Source organism: Erythrolamprus reginae, chromosome 7 (genome assembly GCF_031021105.1).
Source record: "Erythrolamprus reginae isolate rEryReg1 chromosome 7, rEryReg1.hap1, whole genome shotgun sequence".
Lineage (NCBI taxonomy): Eukaryota > Metazoa > Chordata > Lepidosauria > Squamata > Dipsadidae > Erythrolamprus > Erythrolamprus reginae.
The window spans coordinates 70,248,267-70,271,163 of record NC_091956.1 but is presented as its reverse complement, the minus strand read 5'-3'; the positions used below and the strand labels follow the sequence as shown (position 1 = coordinate 70,271,163).

The window sequence follows — 22,897 nt, the reverse complement described above, 5'->3', positions numbered from 1 at the left end:
ATAGCCAAAAATAGTGTATTTACTTCTGCATCTCTACTTCCTGGAAATTTGACTTTCGCGGGTGGTCTCGGAACGCATCCCCCGCGAAAATCGAGGGAACACTGTATACATATGTGGAGGCACAGAGGCATTTGCATGTGATTTTGGGGGTGATGAAAATAAACATTTTAGGCACAGAGATTCATGTTTTTGAACAATAAAAACAAAATGTCATCAGGATATACATTAGGTAAAAAAAACCCCATCTATCTCCTGATAATGTAACATCTCTTTCTCTCTCTCCTCCCTCCCTCCTTTCTTTCTTTCATTCATTCTTTCCTTTATCCTCCATTGATGTATTGCATTTTATTCTTATATCTTCACTCCTATCCTTTCTTTCTTTCTTTCTTTCTTTCTTTCTGCTTAAGGCAAGATAAACTATACAGTAAATATCATTCAAACAGAAAAAAGGAGTATAAGCCAAGGATGCTTTTTGATGCTGAATTGCATGGAATTATTTCTTTTCCATTAATTATTTGAACTTAATTCTATTCTCTTATCTCTCTATCTCAGTTTCCAAAAGTCTGGTGACAAGGAATCTAGCAGTTGGGCAAAGAACTTCAATATTTGTGACTAGGACCTTGCTAGTCCTTTGTAGAACTCTAATTGAGTCACATCAAAGAGTGGGGTGTGATTCTCCATTTTTGGCAAGCGATATGAAGTCTTTTGATTAGCAAGGCTAAATTAAAAAAAAAAAAACCTGGCTGTGTAATCTTGCTTGCCCTGCTGGGCACAACATACTGCCTCTTGCATGCAAGGCAGCTTATGGTTTTTTTGCTCTAAGTCATCTCTCAGCTGGGGTTCTTTGAGAACTTTGAGCTGACAAATGCATAACCACAGGCTGGTCTAACTCTGAAATGGGCCGCTATTCACAGGCAGGATAGCCTTCAATCTTCTCCATAGTAAGCATTTTCCAACGGACACAGTAAATAAGTCACTGGGTGGCTTATATCATATGATCACACTTGGAATCCAGTAATTCTATAGATATATGTACAAGGTTGATATAGAATAGAATAGAATAGAATTTTTTATTGGCCAAGTGTGATTGGACACACAAGGAATTTATCTTGGTGCATATGCTCTCAGCGTACATAAAATAAAATATACATTTGTCAAGAATCATGTGGTACAACAATGATTGTCATAAGGGTCAAATAAGCAATGAAGAAGCAATATTAATAAAAATCTTGGGATATAAGCAACAAGTTACAGTCATACAGTCAACATGGGAGGAAATGGGTGAAAGGAATGATGAGAAAAACTAGTAGAATAGAAGTGCAGATTTAGTAGAAAGTCTGACAGTGTTGAGGGAATTATTTGTTTAGCCCTGCTGTTCTGTTCGGGTCGTATGCGACCCGAAGCCAAGTTTGAGTCCCTGTAAAAAATTTTCCCTGCATATCTGAAACTTGAAATTTCATGACTATTCAGCATTTCAGGGGTTCTCTCTATGAGAATTTTTTTTGGGGGGTGGGGGGCTTAGTTTTTGCTGGGCAAAAAAAGTTACAAATCTTCTGTTCCCGGGTCACCCTGACCCGGACCGAAAACTCTTCATTTGCAGTGCTTATGTTTGGTCTTTTTGAAAGCTTTTTTCACTTGGAAAGTAGTCTGAACATTTCTGCACACAATGGAATGAAAATTGAAATGAAAAAAGTAATTCTTATTGGTTTATTTTGCTGATATAATGCACGCCCCCCCGTTTTTGTGAAAGTTTTTTCAATTTATGGATAGTTTTGCTTGCAAAATGCATTCTATTTTACTGAAGTTGGTGTGGGATTGGTAGCTTGAACATTTCTGAATATAAGAAAAATATAAAGGAACTGAACAAAATGATTCTTACTGGTTTTTTAACATCAGAAATAAGGCCTCCCCCCCCCCTCAGCTGCTTGCAACCATTTTCACTTTTTATTTTTTTATGCTCCAAATCCGAAATATTCTTTAAAATCTTAGGCATTCATTTACTCAATTTAACAATGCTGACCATCAAAAAAATATTTGTGGGGGTGGGGGAAAATTTTTTTTTCTGGGCAAAAAAAAAGTCACACTTAGTCTGTTCGGGTCATATAGACCCGGACCAAAATGATTTTTTTTAGGCACTTGAATTTGGTCTTTTTGAAAACCTTTTCAACTGGAAAACTAGTTTGAACATTTATGAACATAATGATATGAAAATTGAACTGGAAAAATTGAGACTTATATTTTTATTTTGATCAAAAAGCCCCTCCCCCCATCCTTTTTAAATTTCGTGTCAATTTCTATTTTTTAAGGCTACAAATCCCTAAGGAATTTTCCCCCAGAAGGTTTGATATACTAAATTGAACATTTCTGAATATAAGAAAAATATAAATGAACTGAAAAAAATGGTTCTTATTGGTTTATTTTTGCCACAAAAGGGCCACCCCCCCCCTCGGCCTTGCTGTGTGCCATTATTGTCACTGTTTATACATATTTGTCTAGAAATATTTGGAATATCCTTTTGAAAATCAACCACATTGTAGCCAGAGAACTAATTTTATGAAACAAATCCATTTTACTAAAAAAAAGTATGTAAGTTTGAAATTAACAGTATAATTTTTATATAAATTGAAATAATTGAACACGGGGGGAGGCATACATTTATGTGCAAAATAAACCAATATGCATCAATTTTTCCAGTTCAATTTTCATATCATTATGTTCAGAAATGTTCAAGCTACCAATCCCACACCAACTTTAGTAAAATAGAATGTATTTTGCTAGCAAAACTATCCATAAAGTGAAGACTATTTAAAAAAACCGGGGGGGGCGTGCATTTCATCAACAAAATAAACCAATATGCATCAATTTTTCCAGTTCAATTTTCATATCATTATGTTCAGAAATGTTCAAGCTACCAATCCCACATCAACTTTAGTAAAATAGAATGTATTTTGCAGGCATAATTATCAATAAACCTAAAGAAAATTCACAAAAACGGGGGGGGAGGCATATTTATGTGCAAAATAAACCAATAAGGATTAATTTCTTCAGTTCAATTTTCATATCACTGTGTGCAGAAATGTTCAGACTACTTTCCAAGTGAAAAAAGTATTCAAATTGACCAAACATAAGCACTGCAAATGAAGAGTTTTCGGTCCGGGTCAGGGTGACCCGGGAACAGAAGATTTGTTACTTTTCTTAAACAGAACAGGAGTGTTAGTAGAGTGATGGCGTTCGGAAAAAAACTGTTCTTGTGTCAAGTTGTCTTGGTGTGCAGTGCTCTGTAGCGACGTTTTGAGGGTAGGAGTTGAAACAATTTGTGTCCAGGATGTGAGGGGTCAGTAAATATTTTCCCCGCCCTCTTTTTGACTCGTGCAGTATACAGGTCCTCAATGGAAGGCAGGTTGGCAGCAATTGCTTTTTCTGCAGTTCTGATTGTCCTCTGAAGTCTGTGTCGGTCCTGTTGCGTTGCAGCACCAAACCAGACAGTTATAGAGGTGCAGATGACAGACTCATCTGTATGAAATAAGCACTAATGTTATTTACATACTCCATTGACCAACTCTTGTCATGGTATAATGTATAAAATATTCAATTGTTTAACGGAGCTGGCAATTAAAAGTACGCATAATCTACATTGAAGTTAGTTAATATTCTCCTTTGAAAATGTGCCTACGCTCAATGGTTTCATTACAATTTTACATTAAAGTTTTTTTTTTCTCCACAACAAAAAACATACATAACATTGCATATACCTTCAATACAAATCAATATGAATATATTATCACTTAAAGACAATGATACAATAACGTAGGTTACATTGAAATTTTAATTTTTATTATTCAGTCCATCTCAATCATCCCTCTCTCCACTCCCCTCTTTCTATCTGGTGGCTATTCCACCAACTGACTTTCTTACACCTTCTCTTCCCTTTCCTGCTATCATTTCCTCCTCCGATCTCCTTCTCTACCACTATTCCTATTCTTTCTCTTATCTCTTCTTCTCCCCTTTCCAACTGCCATCTCCTCCTCGTTCCTTCTTCCTTCTCTACCATCACTTCTACTCTCTCTCCTTTCTCTCCTTCTTTCCTACTTCCCCTTGCACCCTCTTAATCCTTCCCTGAGTGGATAATTCTAATTACAAAGTTTTTAATTGTTTCCCCCCCACTAAAAGCATACATAGACTATCATATACTTCAATATAAATTAATAAACATATAACATCTACTAAATATAATCATTGATACTTCTTAATTTCTTATCTGTTACTCTAGATCAGTGTTTCCCAACTTTGGCTACTTGAAGATATTTGGACCTCAACTCCCAGAATTCCCCAGCGCTGGCTGGGGAATTCTGGGAGTTGAAGTCCAGATATCTTCAAGTGGCCAAGGTTGGGAAACACTGCTCTAGATATATGTTATTAATCTCATACTGCCTCCTTTATCCAGTTTCATCACCCAGATTACACAAAGTGTTTCATTTTCCCATTAAATTTTAATGCTATTGGTTGCTTCCTTTGCTGGTTGTTCTCTCTTGTTATGCCCCTCCTGGTTTCATTACAATTTTTGTTTGGAAAAAACAATAACATTGAAAAACATATAGAAGACATAGAATAGAATAGAATAGATTAGAATAGAATAGAATAGAATTCTTTATTGGCCAAGTGTGATTGCACACACAAGGAATTTTTCTTTGGTGCATATGCTCTCAGAAAAAGAGACATTTATCAAAAATCATGAGGTACAACACTTAATCATTGTCATAGGGGTCAAATAAGCAATGAGGAAACAATCAATATTAATAAAAATCTTAAGGATGCAAGCAACAGGTTACAGTCATACACTCATAAGTTGGAGGAAATGGGCGATAGGAATGATGAGAAAAACTAGTAGTAACAGTAGTGCAGACTTACTAAATAGTTTGACAGTGTTAAGGGAATTATTTGTTTAGCAGAGTGATGGCGTTTGGGGAGAAACTGTTCTTATGTCTAGTTGTCTTGGTGTGCAGTCCTTTGTAGCGACATTTTGAGGGTAGCAGTTGAAACAGTTTATGACCAGGATATGAGGGGTCAGAAAATATTTTCACTGTCCTCTTTTTGACTCATGTAGTATACAGGTCTTCAATGGAAGGCAGGTTGGCAGCAATTGTTTTTCTGCAGTTCTGATTATCCTCTGATATCTGTGTCGGTCTTGTTGGGTTGCAGCACCAAACCCGACAGTTATAGAGGTGCAGATGACAGACTCAATGATTCCTCTGTAGAACTGTATCAGCAGCTCTTTGGGAAGCTTGAGCTTTCTGAGTTGGCACAGAAAGAACATTCTTTGTTGTGCTTTTTTGATGATGTTTTTGATGTTAGGTGACCATTTTAGGTCTTGAGATAGAACCTTGAAATGTGAAGGTCTCTACTGTTGATACTGTGTTGTCTAGTATTGTGAGAGGTGGTAGGATGGGAGGGTTTCTCCTAAAGTCTATCACAATTTCTACGGTTTTCAGTGTGTTCAGTTCTAGATTGTTCCAGTTGCACCACGAGGCTAGTTGTTCAACCTCCCATCTGTATGTGGTTTCATCATTGTCACGAATGAGACCAATCACTGTTGTATCATCTGCAAACTTCAGTAGCTGAACAGATGGATCGTTTGAGATGCAGTCATTGCTGTATAGAGAGAAGAGAAGTATTGAGAGTACCCAGGTATCTGATGTGATTTTACCTAGCTGTTGCTTCCTGCTGTTAGGAAGCTTGTGATCCACTTACAAGTGTGTTCAGGTATTGCTAGCTGATTTAGTTTAGTTAAAAGAATGTCCGGTATGATGTTGTTGAATGCTGAACTAAAGTCTACAAAAAGGACACTAGCGTAGGTCTTTGGAGATTCAAGATGCTGTAGGATGTAATGCAGAGCCATATTAACAGCATCATCTGTTGATCTATTTGCTCGGTATGCAAATTGCAGGTATACAAATCTTAAGACTGGGATATAGTTCAATTCCCTGGACATGTGTGGAAGGACCAGCAAAACTTTGAGATCTTTTAGCTCAGTAGTATTAACTTCAAGTGGCAACAGATTTTATGGGGGTTAGGATTGGGAGTTTTTCTAGCTAATCGGGAAGATGACAAAATAGAATCTGGGAACTTTTTCACACCAATTCTGTCATTTGCCCTTGGCCCAAAATCTCCTTTCTTGTGCAAAGGGCCCCATAATTGCCATAACAGTGACTTTTTTGGTAAATAGAGGGTGAAAAATGTTTGACTAAGAACTGGACAGTGTTCTGTCGGGCTCTCTGGTACACTCCTCCCAAAAATTCACAGGTACAAATTTCAGACACACACACACGTTTGAAAATTCAAAACAATGTTCTTTATAATGAAAATTCACTTAAACTAAGCCCTCTTTTGGTATAGCAAAGAGCACTCGTTTCCAAACAAACTGGTAATTTGTACAAGTCCCTTATCAGTCCTGTGATACTTAGCTTGCAGCTGTGAGGCAATTCACAGTCCTTCTTCTTTCACAAAGTGAAACACACTTTGCTCTTGTTTAGTTTCAAAGCAGGGAAAAATCAACACACAAAAAGTCAAAGTCAGTAAAGCAGTCATGAAACACAACGATCAGATAATCCTCCATAAGGGCCAAACCCACAGGCCATTGTTTATTTATAGCAGCCTCACTAATTACCACAGCCCCACCCAACCACAGGTGGCCTCATTTTCTTTGATAATAATCTCTCAGTTGTTGTTGCCTATGCATCGCTCTCTGCATGCGTGGCTGTATCATTAACTCTTGTTCTGAATCCAAGGCGGAGCTAGATAATTGATCTCCTTCTGAGCTGTCTGCCACACTCTCCTCCTCCCTGTCACTCATGTCTTCTTGGTCAGAGGAGCCTTCATCAGCAGATTCCACCGGGGGCAGAACAGGCCTGCAGCATGTGGATGTCTCCCCCACATCCACAGTCCTTGGGGCAGGAGCTGGGCCAGAGCTAACCACGACAGGACAGGTTGCATAATAAAAACAAAATAAAAATCTTCATATAAAAAGTGATTTGCTGCAGACTTCACTTGATTTTTATGTTATTGCAGAGCAGGATAGACCTGTGTTGTGAATCCCTGGGGATTATTGTTGAAGGCTGTTGTACATGATGCGCCACAGTTTCTCACATTTTATACCACATATAGCAAAGTATCTTTACCTCAACATAGTGCAGTAATTTGTATTTATCTCTCAAATATATTGGCCTAAACCCATATATCTAGGCAAAAAATGTGGTCTTTTTATTTGGATTGTCTCATTTTAGCAGGAAAGTGACAGGCAGCAGGGAAAAAAATGAATGTCCTGGTAATATTTCCCTTCTTTTTTCCGCTGTCCTTCTCTCTTTTCTAGACCTAAGTGCTTCTGACAGACTTTTATTTTATGTTTTATTTTAAAGAGTGATTTATGATTAAAAGTTAATGAAATAGAATTTTCCACAGTGCTTTTATTATATTCCACCAGTTTGAACATTTTTCAAAAGCGCGCATTGAAACCCACTGTTCTCTATGAATAAATAATAAAAGCCATGTCTGTACATTATCATTCACGCATTCTCTAGTTGCCCATTGGTAATCTGTTTGCCAGTCAGGAATGAGCACTTTATATTAAATTATCCTTAACTAAAACACAAATTAGCTATTACAATTGCACTAATTTAAAATATGAACATACGGTTTTGTGTAATCGAGGCCTACTTCACAAACTTGTTAGATGGCTTTATTTCAGTACAAAATTTCCTGAAAGACTTATGTACGAAGCATGAAGAATACAATCACTAGCTTTATATACTAAGCCACAAGACGTGTGTTCATACCTTATACCAGTGATGGCGAACCTATGGCATGGGTGCCACAGGTGGCACGCGTAGCCATATCTGCTGGCTCGTGTGCCATTGCCCTAGCTCAGCTCCAACCTGCATGTGTGTGCCAGCCAGCTGATTTTTGACTCACACAGAGAATTTGGGAGGTCATTTTTGGCTTCCAGAGAGCCTGGGGAGGGCATTTTTATCCTTCCCTGGCTCCAGGGAAGCCTTTGGAGCCTGGGGACTGTGAAATACAAGGCTACTGGGCCCACTAGAAGTTGGGGAAAAGGCCATTTCCGGCATCCAGGGGGCCTTGGTGGGTGGGTGGGAGCTGTTTCTGCCCTTCCTAGGCATTGAATTATGAATGTGGGCACTCAGGCATGTGCAATAATGCACATGCATGCTCTTTGGGCATCCAAGGAAAAAAAGGTTCGCTATCACTGCCTTATACTAAACTATAAACTATAGTTGACCAACAGATCAGATTATATCTTAGTGTAATTTCTGAATCACAAGTACAGTAGTACCTCGTGATACGAACCCCTCGTCATACGAACTTTTCGAGATACGAACCCGGGGTTCGGAAAAATTTTGTCTCTTCTTACGAACTTTTTTCACCTTACGAAACCGCCACCCGAACACCGAACCTGGAAGTTCGGCAAAAGTTCGGTTTCGGGAGATTGCTGAGAAGCCCCACCGCCCAGCTGTCACCTTGCCAGAAGAGCCGCGGAGCTGTCGGCTGGTTGGGAGGCTCAAACAGAGGTGGGGAATCCCATTCCATGGGCGGAGCTTTGACATTACGAAGACGTCCTTCCTGGCCGGCCGAAACGTGGACTCCAGGAAGGACGTCTCTGTGACGTCAAAGCTGTTTTAAGACTGTTTTTCACACCATTTTTCACATGTAAGGCAAGATTAGAACTCATATCCTCATTTCTAACCTGGTACCTTTATCATGACAGCCAAACTGTAAACTGGAAAAGATCTGGTTTTTGGGGGTGTTTTTAGGCGCTCCGACACCCGCAAAGACCAGCTGGCTGGCATGCCAGAAACCAGAAGAGCAGCTGGTGATGGCATGCATGCCCACAGAGAGGGCTCTGGCATGCCATCATGGCTATAAGGTTTAGCCAAAAGTTTCACTTTGAGAATAGCAGCAATCATATTCTTTTCTGTGCTCTTTATGTTCTGTTTCTTAACTGTGACAAACAAATAGAGCAGATGAAGCATTATAAGCCAAAGAGGAAAATTACAGTGAGCACCAGGAAAGCTCCAGAGAAATCTAGGACTGCCCTGTAACCAGGTCATTTCTCTGAGCTGTAACTCCTTTCTTAAGTGAAGGCCATATCAGATGTTTTCCACCTGTATGAACAGATTACATTTGAGATGCAAAAGGCTTCTATGTGACAAGGAACTATTTCTTGGGTGATGCTGGTTTGAAAGGTACACACCCCAAAGCTCCCAATTCAAAGAGCTTAATAGGTTTGATCTGATGGGATGAGACTTGGATTTAATTTATTTTATTTTATTTATTTATTTAGTCCAATACATAATACACATTGAAGAGAATAGATATTTAGTAATATAACTAAAGAAACAAATAGAAGAAAAGATATAAAAGTATAGATGAAGATTTGAAAGGAAGAAAAGATAAATGAGATAAGGAGAGACAATTGGACAGGGGACGGAAGGCACACTGGTGCACTTATGCACGCCCCTTACTGACCTCTAAGGAACCTGGAGAGGTCAATCGTGGATAGTCTAAGGGAAAAATGTTGGGGTTAGGGGTTGACACTACTGAGTCAGGTAATGAGTTCCACGCTTCGACAGCTGAAGTCATATTTTTTTACAGTCAAGTTTGGAGCAGTTAATATTAAGTTTGAATCTGTTGTGTGCTCTTGTGTTGTTGCGATTGAAGCTGAAGTAGTCATTGACAGGTAGAACGTTGCAGCATATGATCTTGTGGGCAATTCTTAGATCGTGTTTTAGGCGTCGTAGTTCTAAGCTTTCTAGACCTAGGATTGATAGTCTGCTTTCGTAGGGTATTCTGTTTTGAATGGAGGAGTGAAGGGTTCTTCTGGTGAAGTATCTTAGGACATTTTCAAGGGTGTTGATGTCCGAGATGTGGTATGGGTTCCAGACAGATGAACTGTATTCAAGGATGGGTCTGGCAAAAGTTTTGTAGGCTCTGTTGAGTAGGATATAATGCAAGAAACTAGGTAAATTTATAGTCATTTCTTCATCCAGTGCTGTTAATCTCATAGATTTGGCCTCTGGTTTAAAAAAAAAAAGCATTAGAGAATGACAGTGGAAAAGTACATTGATACCTTGTCTTACAAACTTAATTGGTTCCGGGATGAGGTTCTTAAGGTGAAAAGTTTGTAAGACGAAACAATGTTTCCCATAGGAATCAATGGAAAAGCGATTAATGCGTGCAAGCCCAAAATTCACCCCTTTTGCCAGCCGAAGCGCCCGTTTTTGCACAGCTGGAATTCCCCTGAGGCTCCCCTCCATGGGAAACCCCACCTCTGGACTTCTGTGTTCTCCCAGCAGGAGAATCCCAGCATTGCAAAAACGAGTGCTTCACTGGCAATAGAAGTCTGGAGGTGGGGTTTCCCAGCAAGGGGAGCCTCAGTGAAATTGCAGCATCGCAAAAATGCCGAAGTCCTCAAAGCCCCACCTCTGGACCTCTGTGTTTTTGCGATGCTGCAATTTCACTGAGGCTCCCCTCGCTGGGAAACTCCACCTCCGGACTTCCGTTGCCAGCAAAGCACACATTTTTGCACTGCTGGGATTCCCCTACAACATCACAAAAACACAGAAGTGTAGAGGTGGGGTTTCCCATGGATGGGAGCCTCAGGGGAATCCCAGCAGCGCAAAAACGGGCACTTCGATCGCAATAGAAGTCTGGAGGTGGGGCATCCCAGCAGTGGCGGTGGGTTTGTAAGGTGAAAATAGTTTGTAAGAAGAGGCAAAAAAATCTTAAACCCCGGGTTTGTATCTCGAAAAGTTTGTATGATGAGGCGTTTGTAAGACGAGGTATCACTGTATTTGTAAAAGATGAGGAGAACAAAATGGACTGTCCTCTTTCGTTAAGAGCTAATATGGGATTCAAGGGAGAAAGAACATTGAGAAAGAATATATAGAAGTGAAATAAGAACTAGCATTTTTTCTTTGTTAGAACAATTCCTCAGAGTCTACTTTAAAATGGGGGAAAGTACTGATGATGATTTATTAGTAAAAGAGTAAAGTATTCGCGGACATTTCTATTGATGCTTATATGCCTTCCCCATCCTCCAACTTTTAAATATTATTTATTTAAGAGAAGTACACAGGGGGACTATTTTGCCTTCAAGGAAATGTGTTTTATGGCTAAAGCACTATATTTTCTCAGTGGGTAAGTTTCTGTGATAGTCATATTGTAAGTGAACCAACTCACCCCCATTCTTTGATAAATTCAAATAATTTCAAATCCAAAAAGTTCTCTACAGAATTACCATGGATGCCCATTTAATGTAGTGGACTGTATCTCTGTGTTAACATAAATACCATGTTAAAACAAGTTACATCTTGGCATGTCCAGTCAACGAAGCAGTGGAAGTGATGTGCCAGTGTCTGGAGGCTGTTGAGGCCTGGATGGGTGTCAACAGACTCAAACTCAACCCTGATAAGACGGTGTGGCTGTGGGTTTTGCCTCCCAAGGACAATTCCATCTGTCCATCCATCACCGTGGGGAGGGGAATTATTAACCCCCTCGGAGAGGGTCCGCAACTTGGGCGTCCCCCTTGATCCACAGCTCACATTAGAGAAACATCTTTCAGCTGTGGCGAGGGGGGCGTTTGCCCAGGTTCGCCTGGTGCACCAGTTGCGGCCCTATTTGGACCGGGAGTCACTGCTCACAGTCACTCATGCCCTCATCACCTCGAGGCTCGACTACTGTAATGCTCTCTACATGGGGCTACCTTTGAAAAGTGTTCGGAAACTTCAGATCGTGCAGAATGCAGCTGCGAGAGCAATCATGGGCTTTCCCAAAAATGCCCATGTAACACCAACACTCCGCAGTCTGCATTGGTTGCCGATCAGTTTCCGGTCACAATTCAAAGTGTTGGTCATCACCTATAAAGCCCTTCATGGCAACGGACCAGGGTATCTACGAGACCGCCCTCTGCCGCACGAATCCCAGTGACCGGTTAGGTCCCACAGAGTGGGCCTTCTCCGGGTCCCGTCAACAAAACAATGTCATTTGGCCAGGCCCAGGGGAAAAGCCTTCTCTGTGATGGCCCCGGCCCTCTGGAACCAACTCCCCCCAGAGATTAGAATTGCCCCCACCCTCCTCGCCTTTTGTAAGCTCCTTAAAACCCACCTCTGCCGTCAGGCAAGAGGGAACTGAGATATTCTTTCCCCCTAGGCCTTTATAATTTATGCAAGGTATGTTTGTTTGTATGGATGTTTGGTTTTACAATAAGGGTTTTTTAGTTGTTTTAGTATTGGATTTACATGCTGTTTTTTATTACTGTTGTTAACCGCCCTGAGTCTATGGAGAGGGGTGGCATACAAATCCAATAAATAAATAAATAAATAAATAAATAAAATCTTATCTCAGTTTAACACAATTGTAATTTTATAGGGAATATAGTGAATCTCACAGATTGGGTGTATCTCTCTCATCTGTATTTTTTTCACCTGATCATCTTCCCCTACCATATTTTGATGAATAATCCGAAGCAATGAGCTTCTTGTTCTTGTGTAAACCCCCTACATCAGGATTGTCAAACTTCCCCCTACGTCCAGACTGACCCATTTAGGAGCCATTGTAGATTCTCTGGAGTGCATGGTGTACCTTTCCCAAGAGTGATAGGACAGATCTCAGAACTTTCCCAACAGGTCCTGAAGCAGCCCAGGGTTATTTTATTATTATTATTTATTAAATTTATATGCCGCTCCTCTCCGAAGACTCAGGGCGGCTTACAACATATAAAAACAGTATACATCGAGATATAATTAATTAAAATTAAAAATTACATTTAAAAAACTAAAAAGGCCTATTAGCATAAACACATGTCCATTCAAACAAGCCCACTATACATTCATTGGCCAGGGGATAGAATCTAATGACGCCAAGCTTGGTGGAATAAATGAGTCTATAGACTCTTACGGAAGGCAGGGAGGGTGGGGGCAACACGAATCTCTGGGGGAATTGATTCCAGAGGACCAGGACTCCCACAGAGAAGGCTCTTCCCCTTAGTCCCGCCAAGTGACATTGTCTAGTTGATGGGACCTGGAGAAGGATGATTCTATGGGACCTAACCGGTTGCAGGGATTCATGCAGCAGAAGTCAATAACTATAAATGCCTATAGAACATTATTTTACTGAAAGAATAGTACAGTGTTCCCTCGATTTTCGCGGGGGATGCGTTCCAAGACCGCCCGCGAAAGTTGAATTTCCGCGAAGTAGAGATGTGGAAGTAAATACACCATTTTTGGCTATGGACAGTAAGCCATCCCTTAACACTTTAAACCCCTAAATTACCAATTCCCATTCCCTTAGCAATAATTTACTCACCATTATTACTGGTACTCACCATTGAATAAGAAACAGTGATCCTGATATTTATAAACCTAATTATTTATTAACAATAATTATTTTTTTTGTTATTGATTTGCAAAAATTATTAGTTTGGCAATGACATATGACGTCATCAGGTTGGAAAAACCATGCTATAGAAAAAAACCCGCGAAGTATTTTTTAATTAATATTTTTTTTTTGAAAAACCGTGGTATAGGCTATTCGCGAAGTTCGAACCCGTGAAAATCGAGGGAACACTGTAGATGCTTGGAGCAAACTTCCAGCAGACGTGGTTGGCAAATCCACAGTAACTGAATTTAAACATGCCTGGGATAAACATGAAGGGCTACCAAAATTTTTACTACCACACTGTGGGCGTGGCTTATGCAGGGTGCTCTGCATTTTCTTTCAACATCTTTCAGTGCAAATTGGGTGCTCTGGGGTGGAGCTCCATTTTCGCTATCCCACTGCGTTCCTCCCCGTCCAGGCAGTAGCCCACCCCTGCATATATCCACACTAGGATAAAATATAGGAAATAGTACAAAGGCAGACTAGATGGACCATGAGGTCTTTTTCTGCCGTCAATCTTTTATATTTCTATGAATGTTCAAATTATTAGACTTATTTTTTAAAAGACTACTTTATTATTGTACTAGATAACTTAACAAAATGAAGAAGCTTTTTAAAATAAATGCTTCATCTGAAGAGGCCCAATGCTATTGTATCTTATTTTAAATAATAGAGAATAACTATACTTCCAGAAAGCCACATTGGTTTTAACAGGATCTGTAAAAGTATAATCTGAAATGTAGCAGTGGTCCTGTTTAATATTAAGATAAGGCAGCTGAGTTAAACCCTGACTTAGTCATGTTTGGAGTAGACCTATTTAAATAATTGAGAGGAGTTAGTGTGACTACATTTAAGAAAACCTGCTGGCATTAATATACAGTGATACCTCATCTTACAAACGCCTCGTCATACAAACTTTTCGAGATACAAACCCGGGATTTAAGATTTTTTTGCCTCTTCTTGCAAACTATTTTCACATTACAAACCCACCACCGCCGCTGGGATGCCCTGCCTCCGGACTTTTGTTGCCAGTGAAGCACCCGTTTTTGCGCTGCTGGGATTCCCCTGGGGCTCCCCTCCATAGGAAACCCCTTTGGACTTCCATGTTTTTGCGATGCTGCAGGGGAATCCCAGCAGGGAATCCCAGCATCGCAAAAACAGGCACTTCGCTGGCATCGGAAGTCCAGAGGTGGGGTTTCCCAGCGAGGGGAGCCTCAGTGAAATCGCAGCATCGCAAAAACACAGAGGTCCAGAGGTGGGGTTTCAAGGACTTCGGTGTTTTTGCGGTGCTGCAATTTCACTGATGCTCCCTTCACTGGGAAACCCCACCTCCGGACTTCCGTTGCCAGCGAAGCGTTCGTTTTTGCAATGCTGGGATTCCCCTGCTGGGATTCCCCTGCAGCATCGCAAAAACACAGAAGTCCGGAGGTGGGGTTTCCCATGGAGGGGAGCCTCAGAAGAATCCCAGCAGCGCAAAAATGGGTGCTTGGGCTGGCAAAAGGGGTGAATTTTGGGCTTGTACGCATTAATCGCTTTTCCATTGATTCCTATGGGAAACATTGTTTCGTCTTACAAACTTTTCACCTTAAGAACCTCATCCCGGAACCAATTAAGTTTGTAAGACAAGGTATCACTGTACTGCCATAATGTACATTTCTCCAATTCTTTGCTATTTCTATGGATCGGACCCATGCACAGAAATACACAGCAAACAGTGTATATCATCTGTGCTGGTTGCTGGGAGGCAAATTGCTGGGAAACAGAAGCAGATTTGTTTTTTCCTGTTTTCCTCTCCCAAAACTAAGGTGCGTCTTATACTCTGAAAAATATAGTATATTAAAATATGGTATACATGCAATGATCAATCTATTTACAGAAGCTTTCTGTTGTGGTTATAACAAACATTAAAACTGATTGAAAAACTTTTTTAAAAATAAAATTTTCCCAGTCTTGAATGTGAGCAATTACATTAAACACTGTCAATTTACGGTACTTACTTTGTGTGAATCTGATACCGATTGCAGAAGTATACAATTGCAATTTGTTTTTGGATTCAGAAAATCTAGATCTTTAAACTGTGAATTATTTAAGCTCCCAAAATGCATGCACTTTTGCTTTTCAAGCATGAGTTATAATTTAATTAAAACTTCTGGTGCATTACTAGCTACTTAAATATTTAAATGTTCCATGGATCACTTTTGATTATCTGCACTCATGGATTTCCTGAGGATGTCAGATTTTTAAGATTCCCAAAGTTATACTTGGTATTGTCTGTGGATTCAACAGGGATTATGATAATTATATACATCCATTTGTATTAGCATAGGAGATAAACTTTGGGGAGACTTAATGGGTATGTCTCAGTGACAGCTAGCAAAGAACATTTGGCATGATTAAGGATAGATTTGAACATACTTGAAAATATATTCTCATTATGGATGCCCAATGGAAGTTGCACTACAAATGTTAAATCCCCCAGAAGAAGTGTTATGTGGCAGGGAAGCTTTGAAATCCACTGTGGCTGTCATCCAATTTATTCTGTTTTCTTTATGACTTTCCACTGTCAGATTCATTTTATGATACCTAACTTGGCTCCCTGTGTGCATTGAAAAAAGGCAACTTGTTGGTTCTTTTCCTTGTACTTCAGATTGTCCGAAGATACATCAAGGAATGGCTTGAGAGAAAGAAGCCTCCGTTTGGTGCTATCAGCAGTTGTGTACTCCTGATGATCATCTATACAACATTCTGTGATACTTTCTCCAATCCAAATATTGACCTTGATAAATTTAGCCTGATTGTAATCGTTTTTATAAGTAAGTACTACTTATGCCTTGGGCATTTTTCAGAGTTGGGTATTCGTATTCCAGGAACTGGGACCAAAGTAATCTGGAAAATATATACTGTAGTTTCTCTGTAATTGCTGCCAGAATCGTAGGTGCACAGAACAATATATATGCATGTTTTTAGTAATCTAATCAAAGTTTATATTGGTTAAAGACCAGTATTAAAACAATTAAATAGAAATAGTATTGTTCTGTTGGGCTCTCTCGTAGAATCCTCCCGAAAATTCAAAGGTACAAATTTCAGACACACACACACGTTTGAAGATTCAAAACAATGTTCTTTATAACGGAAATTCAAATAAACTAAGCACTCTTTTTGTAGAGCAAAGAGCACTCGTCTCCAAACAACCTGGTAAATTGTACAAGTCCCTTATCAGTTTTTAGATACTTAGCTTGCAGCTGTGAGGCAATTCACAGTCTTTCTTCTTTCACAAAGTAAAGCACACTTTGCTCTGCTTTAGTTTCAAAGCGGGGGAAAATCAACACACAAAGGTCGAAGTCAGCAAGACAGGCACAAAACACAAAGATCAGATAATCCTCCACAATGGCCAAACCCACAGGCTGCTATTTATAGCAGCCTCACTAATTACCACAGCCCCACCCAACCACAGGTGGCCTCGTTTTCTTTGATAATAATCTCTCAGTTGTTGCTTCCTATGCATCCATCGCTCTCCGCATGCGTGGCTGTATCATTAACTCTTGTTCTGAATCCAAGGAGAAGATAGATAATTGATCTCCTTCTGAGCTGTCTGCCACACTCTCCTCCTCCCTGTCACTCATGTCTTCTTGGTCAGAGGAACCTTCATCAACAGATTCCACTGGGAGCAAAACAGGCCTGCCGCATGTGGATGTCTCCCCCACATCCACATTCCTTGGGGCAGGAGCTGGGCCAGAGCTAACCACAACAAGTATAGATATACTGTATATATTATTATATAAAACAATTAAATAGAAATAGTATAGACATCTATTCAGTACTTTTCTTTCTCTCTGATTGCATTTTTGGAAGGTTTATGGGATTTTAAAAAATGTCCTAATACCAATTTGTTCCTTTAAATACATTGGTAATACATCAGTAGAACAAAGTGACTTCGATTAAAATATGTATTATTGTGGTCAACAAAATAGTGTAAATTTATATAGCAATAATACTCAGTATTTTTGTGACTTGTCATTACTATCACCTTCCTATTTATTTAATTGACTGATTGACTGATTGATTGATTATCTGTCTAATAACAACATTTCCCTGTTATAAACATTTCAAAAATAAAATCACTGTTAGGATACGATAAAATACTACAATGAGATATAACTTTGAAAATAATTGTTCTGTTAGAAAATAAGGATTGCAAATTTCTGAGCTTATTAATAAGAGCTACCTTCCATGCAAACAGCAGTTGTAGATTCTAATATCAAATAGATCAAGGGTGTCAAACTTAAGGCCTGCAGGCCAGATCCAGCTCATGGGGTACTTAGATCTGGCCCATTGGGCTGCCCTAGAAACAGCAAAGGACCACCCTGCGGTGCCTCTGCCAGCAAAAACAGCCCCATTTTCAGCTGTAACAGCCTCCTGCAGCCCATTGCCAGTGAAAACAAAGCCTATCATCTATATAGCCCTCCTGGGTTCCATTTCTGCGGGCAGAGGGCTGCAGGATGTTGAGCTGGCCACACCCATCCCGGCCATGGACACTCATTCTCCCGTGGTCAAACACAACCCTGATGCAGCCCTCAATGAAATGGAGTTTGACACCCCTGACATAGGTGATAGACGTACACGACTCTAACAATAGTTCATGCACAACAGGAAGTAATTCTAACGGGTCCTGATTTTATGCAGGGCGACCCTTCTATGATTTCATCAATTTTCCCAACCAAGAGTCTCTCCCGATCAGTGTTCTCTCTAAATTTTTTTTGGGGTGGGCGGAAAAGTATAGTGTCTGAGCGGCAGTCCCTTCGGGACTGGGCGACACAGAAATAATAATAAAATTTCCCTCTCGGCTTCTGGGCAGGTTTGGAAAACTCTGAGTTGATGATGATTTTTAAGTGAGCGATTGCTCACCTGCTCAGCTTAGAGGGAACTATGCTCCCGATATGTGCATCTAGACCAGGGGTAGGCAAACTTGGCTCTTCCATGACTTGTGGACTTCAATTCCCAGAATTCCTGAGCCAATCATGCTAGCTCAAGAATTCTGGGAATTGAAGTCCACATGTCGTAGAAGAGCCAACTTTGCCTACTCCGGATCTAGAGTAATATTGAGAATTCTGGGATTGTGAGATTTACATATCTGGAAAAAAATCCAAGTTGGGAAATTACTTTCAATTTAGTGTTCTTAATTTACTAATATAGCAATTCTTAAATATACTTTCTATTTTCTTCATCCTCTGTCCATAATCAGGTAATTGATATTGATCTACAATTATGGACATGCTTTAAAGTAATAAAATGATATCAAAATTTTCTAGATTGCCATCTTTCCAGAGATGAAAAGAAAAATTTCAATCAAGTGCTGGGTGTTATTAATAAACTAGCATTCTGAATTATTTGTTTTCTCTATGTAAAATTTGGCCTGGAGAATGGTTTTCAAGGAAGGAAGATGGATGGATGATAGATAATACTAAATTTCAAATACAAAAAAAGTAGTGTGATATGGAATTATATCAGAATCTGATTTGCGTATTTGCAGCCATATAGGAAATGAAGATCAGTACTGTATTAACACTTTATAGAATGTTGGCTTTTTATATGGGAAATTGAGGATATTCTTAAACCACACATTTGAATGTATTACATATTAACATCAAACTGATTTTCATTTTAGTATTTTCAGTTCAACTGGGATTCATGATGTTAACTTTCTTCTTTTCTACCAGGTAAGTAATGGCAGTAATGATTTTTTCTATATGACAGGATACCTTGGTGTAGGATAATTTTGTTTTTTCTTTCTGATTCTAAGTGCTTTGGCATAATCTGACCAAAATAAAAAAAGACAACTTCTCAAAGTTAGGTTGTTCACTTATTTGAAATCTATAACAAGATAAAATCAAATATGTACTGCCTTACAGTACAAAATAAAAGTACAAAAGTACAGTACAAAATAAAATAAGGGGGGGGGGGCAACCTAACAATAAAACAAAAAAGTTTTCTGCTATTGAAAAAAATGCAGATCTTAATGTCATTCCAAAATATGACAGTGTGTGTAGTTACCTAGCAGTCATTTTGTGTATTCTCTATAGATTGCCTAAATAGATATTTTCCAATAAGATATTTCTTTTCCTAATGTATAGCTTCTACTATTCTACATCTATATATGTATTTTCCAACAACTATTACCCTAATTCATATTATCACTTAAAAACTACCCATGAATTTTAAACAATTCTATAAATTGTATATGTTTAATCATAGAGATTGTATTCAGCAATCATATTACTGATAGTCCTGTACAGTGTTCCCTCGCTTTTCGCGTTCCGAGACCACCCGCGAAAGTCAAATTTCCGCGAAGCAGAGATGTGGAAGTAAATACACTAATTTTGGCTATGAACAGTATCACAAGCCTTCCCTTAACCCTTTAAACCCCTAAATTGCAATTTTCCATTCCCTTAGCAACCATTCAGATTATTAGTCACCATGTTTATTTATTAAAGTTTATTTAAAAAAATATTTATTAAAGGCAGACAAAAGTTTGGCGATGACATATGACGTCATCGGGTGGAAAAAACCGTGGTATAGGGAAAAAACCCGCAAAGTATTTTTTAATTAATATTTTTGAAAAACCATGGTATAGACTTTTCGCGAAGTTTGAACCCGCGAAAATCGAGGGAACACTGTATTTGAATTCTAAGTATCAGCACTCAAGTGATGAATTTTCAAGATTGATAGCTATTAGGAGACAGTCCTTGTAAGAACCCCTTAACTCAAAAATGTCCAACAGCTGCTTTTTTTCTCATCCTAATAAAAACAAATTATTCCAATACTTTAACAACTATAAAAATAAATGGCCTTTGTGCTGTGCTTCCTGCAAAACAAATACTTTTCTAGCTTGCCATGAAATTGACCAGCAACTATCTCTGCTGACTTTGTTTATAGAACAAGCAAGTCTCTCAAGAACATTTTCAGTGCTGTGTCTTTACCATAAGTAGCATGCTAGAACAAACGTCATATATCCGACAAGGAAACCAATAGTTCAAAGAGGGTTAAGTAAGAACCAACATAACTACTACTCCAAAATGTTCAAGTGCAAAGATGCTGTGAAGATGCTGTTGAAAGGCATTCAATTTGTTCCATTGCCAGTCTCAAAAGGCATAACAGTAATCTTAGGGGAAGGCTCTGAATTTCCATCAAATGTGTGTTTCTGGTCCTGAACTCCCTGGATTTAAAATCAATGTCAAAAGTAATAAATCAACGGAACATCTATTTTTGTGAAGAGAGTTCTGTAATATTGTATCCAAAAAATACTGAAATAAGGCCACGTGTATATATTTTGGCAGTGGTTTGCTCTGCATGCTTGTTTTAATTTAGTTTCTGGACATTTTGTTACCAGACTAGGTAATGTCATCACTCGCCATAGGTGAATTTATTGAAGCCTGGTACAGTGTTCCCTCGATTTTCGCGGGTCCGAACTTCGCGGAAAGTCTATACCACGGTTTTTCAAAAATATTAATTAAAAATACTTTGCGGGGTTTTTCCCTATACCATGGTTTTCCCACCCGATGACGTCATATGTCATCGCCAAACTTTCGTCTGCCTTTAATAAATATAAATAAATTTCGATGTTCATCGTAATCAATGCAGATACATTCAAGTGATCAGGGTGTTCTTTTTACAGTTGGTTCTATAGTTTCTTGCAAAGATTAGGGTTTTTAAAATACTTTTAGTAATGCCGCAAACGTGGAGAAGCTATTTTTATGCAGTTTTGCAAATTGGCAAGCACACTGAAACTGCCATCAGTGATTTTCAACACTGGCCTCCTTTTGAATAAACTGCAATTGCCGAGTGTGAGTGTTTACAGACTCAGTGCCTGCTGAGCAGAACTGTAATGAAGGATCAAATGTGACGATCAGGGTAGAGAGGGTTACGAGAGCTGGCCGTTTCCAGAGGACAGCAAAGAGAAACCTACAGAATTAGCACCTGTTGGATAACCTTATTAAGCTTGTGCAAACAAATTCTTCTCTCTGCGAGGTTTTGATGCGGCTCATTGCCCAGCTCATTGCCCGGCAGAAGAAGAATTGGTTCTTCAGGTTGGATAGTCTCATTAGGGAAGAAGAATGATAACCAGAGACTAACAGAGAGCTGCTTATATGCCCATAGCTGAGCTGGAAGGCTTGTTGTAACTGTTGCTGGATGAGCAGAAGAACAAGTTCCAAACTGCTATTCTAGAAGAGTTTACCTATTTTGCAAGCATTTATTTGGAATAGTAGTTGGAATCTTTAGGCTACAAGGAATCTATTTTTGTGTTCCATTCCTATACCCGAATGATCAGGGCCTGTTCAACAGATTCACAATATTTTTGTAGAGTCCAGGGTTTGTTTTCTGTTTTATCTATCTATCTATCTATCTATCTATCTATCTATCTATCTATCTATCTATCTATCTATCTATCTATTGGATTTGTATGCCGCCACTCTCCGTAGACTCTACACTAGCCAGCTCCCCAAAGCTTTATCTATAAATGTCTCTGTTGCAATGACCTTGACATAGAAAAATCATACACATATGAGGATACTGGGAATCAGTGGTGGGATTCAAAAATTTTACTACCGGTTCTGTGGGCGTGGTTTGGGAATGCCGTGGCTTGGTGGGTGTGACGGGAAGGATACTGTAAAATCTCCATTCCCTCCCCATTTCAGGGGAAGGTTACTGCAAAATCCCCATTTCCTCAGCTGGGACTTAAGAGGCAGAAAATAGCTAGGGGCGGGGAGCCAGGGGTGGTATTTACCGGTTCTCTGAACCAGTAATGGGCAGCAGCCGGTGCCGTCAGGTGCTCCATCCCAGTAGGAAATTCTGGGATGCATGCACAGCTGCACGCCCCCGACGCGCACCCCCATGCGAGATTTGGCTTCTGCGCATGCACAGCAAGCGAAATTTCACACGAGGACACTCGCACGAGCGAGATTTTGGCTAATTTGGCCGGTTTTTTGCTTCTGCGCATGCGCGGAAGCAAAATTATCGGCAAAAATCACAGGAATCTCGCTCGCACATGCATCCTCTCATGAGATTTCACTTGCTACGCATCCGCAGAAACGAAATCTTGCACCAACAATCACGTGTGCGTGTCCATCAGATGCACACATGCCCACGACAGCCTCAGAGGGCGCACTGGTAGCGCTGAAGACGAGAGAGCCTTCACTGCTCTGAACTACTCAAAATTTCCACTACCGGTTCTCCAAATTAGTCAAAATTTCCACCACTGGTTTTCCAAATTAGTCAAAATTTCCGCTACTGGTTCTCCTGAACTGGTCAGAATGTGGCAAATCCCACCCTTGCCAGCAATATAACTGGATACAGTGATCCCTCTATTATCGCGAGGGTTCCGTTCCAAGACCCCTCGCGATAATCGATTTTTCGTGATGTAGGGTTGCGGAAGTAAAAACACCATCTGCGCATG

At 39.7% G+C, this 22,897-nt stretch overlaps 1 protein-coding gene across 3 annotated transcripts in view; it reads left to right on the top strand.

Annotated features, from left to right (window-relative positions):
- The window catches only part of SLC10A7 (solute carrier family 10 member 7), a 199,714-nt gene that overhangs the window by 146,112 nt on the left and 30,705 nt on the right, over positions 1–22,897 (top strand). For all 3 annotated transcript variants that reach the window (XM_070757770.1, XM_070757773.1, XM_070757771.1), the window contains 2 exons: positions 16,094–16,259; positions 19,112–19,163. In XM_070757770.1, coding sequence (XP_070613871.1) covers positions 16,094–16,259; positions 19,112–19,163 — 218 coding nt within the window. The remainder of the gene's footprint in view (positions 1–16,093; positions 16,260–19,111; positions 19,164–22,897) is intronic.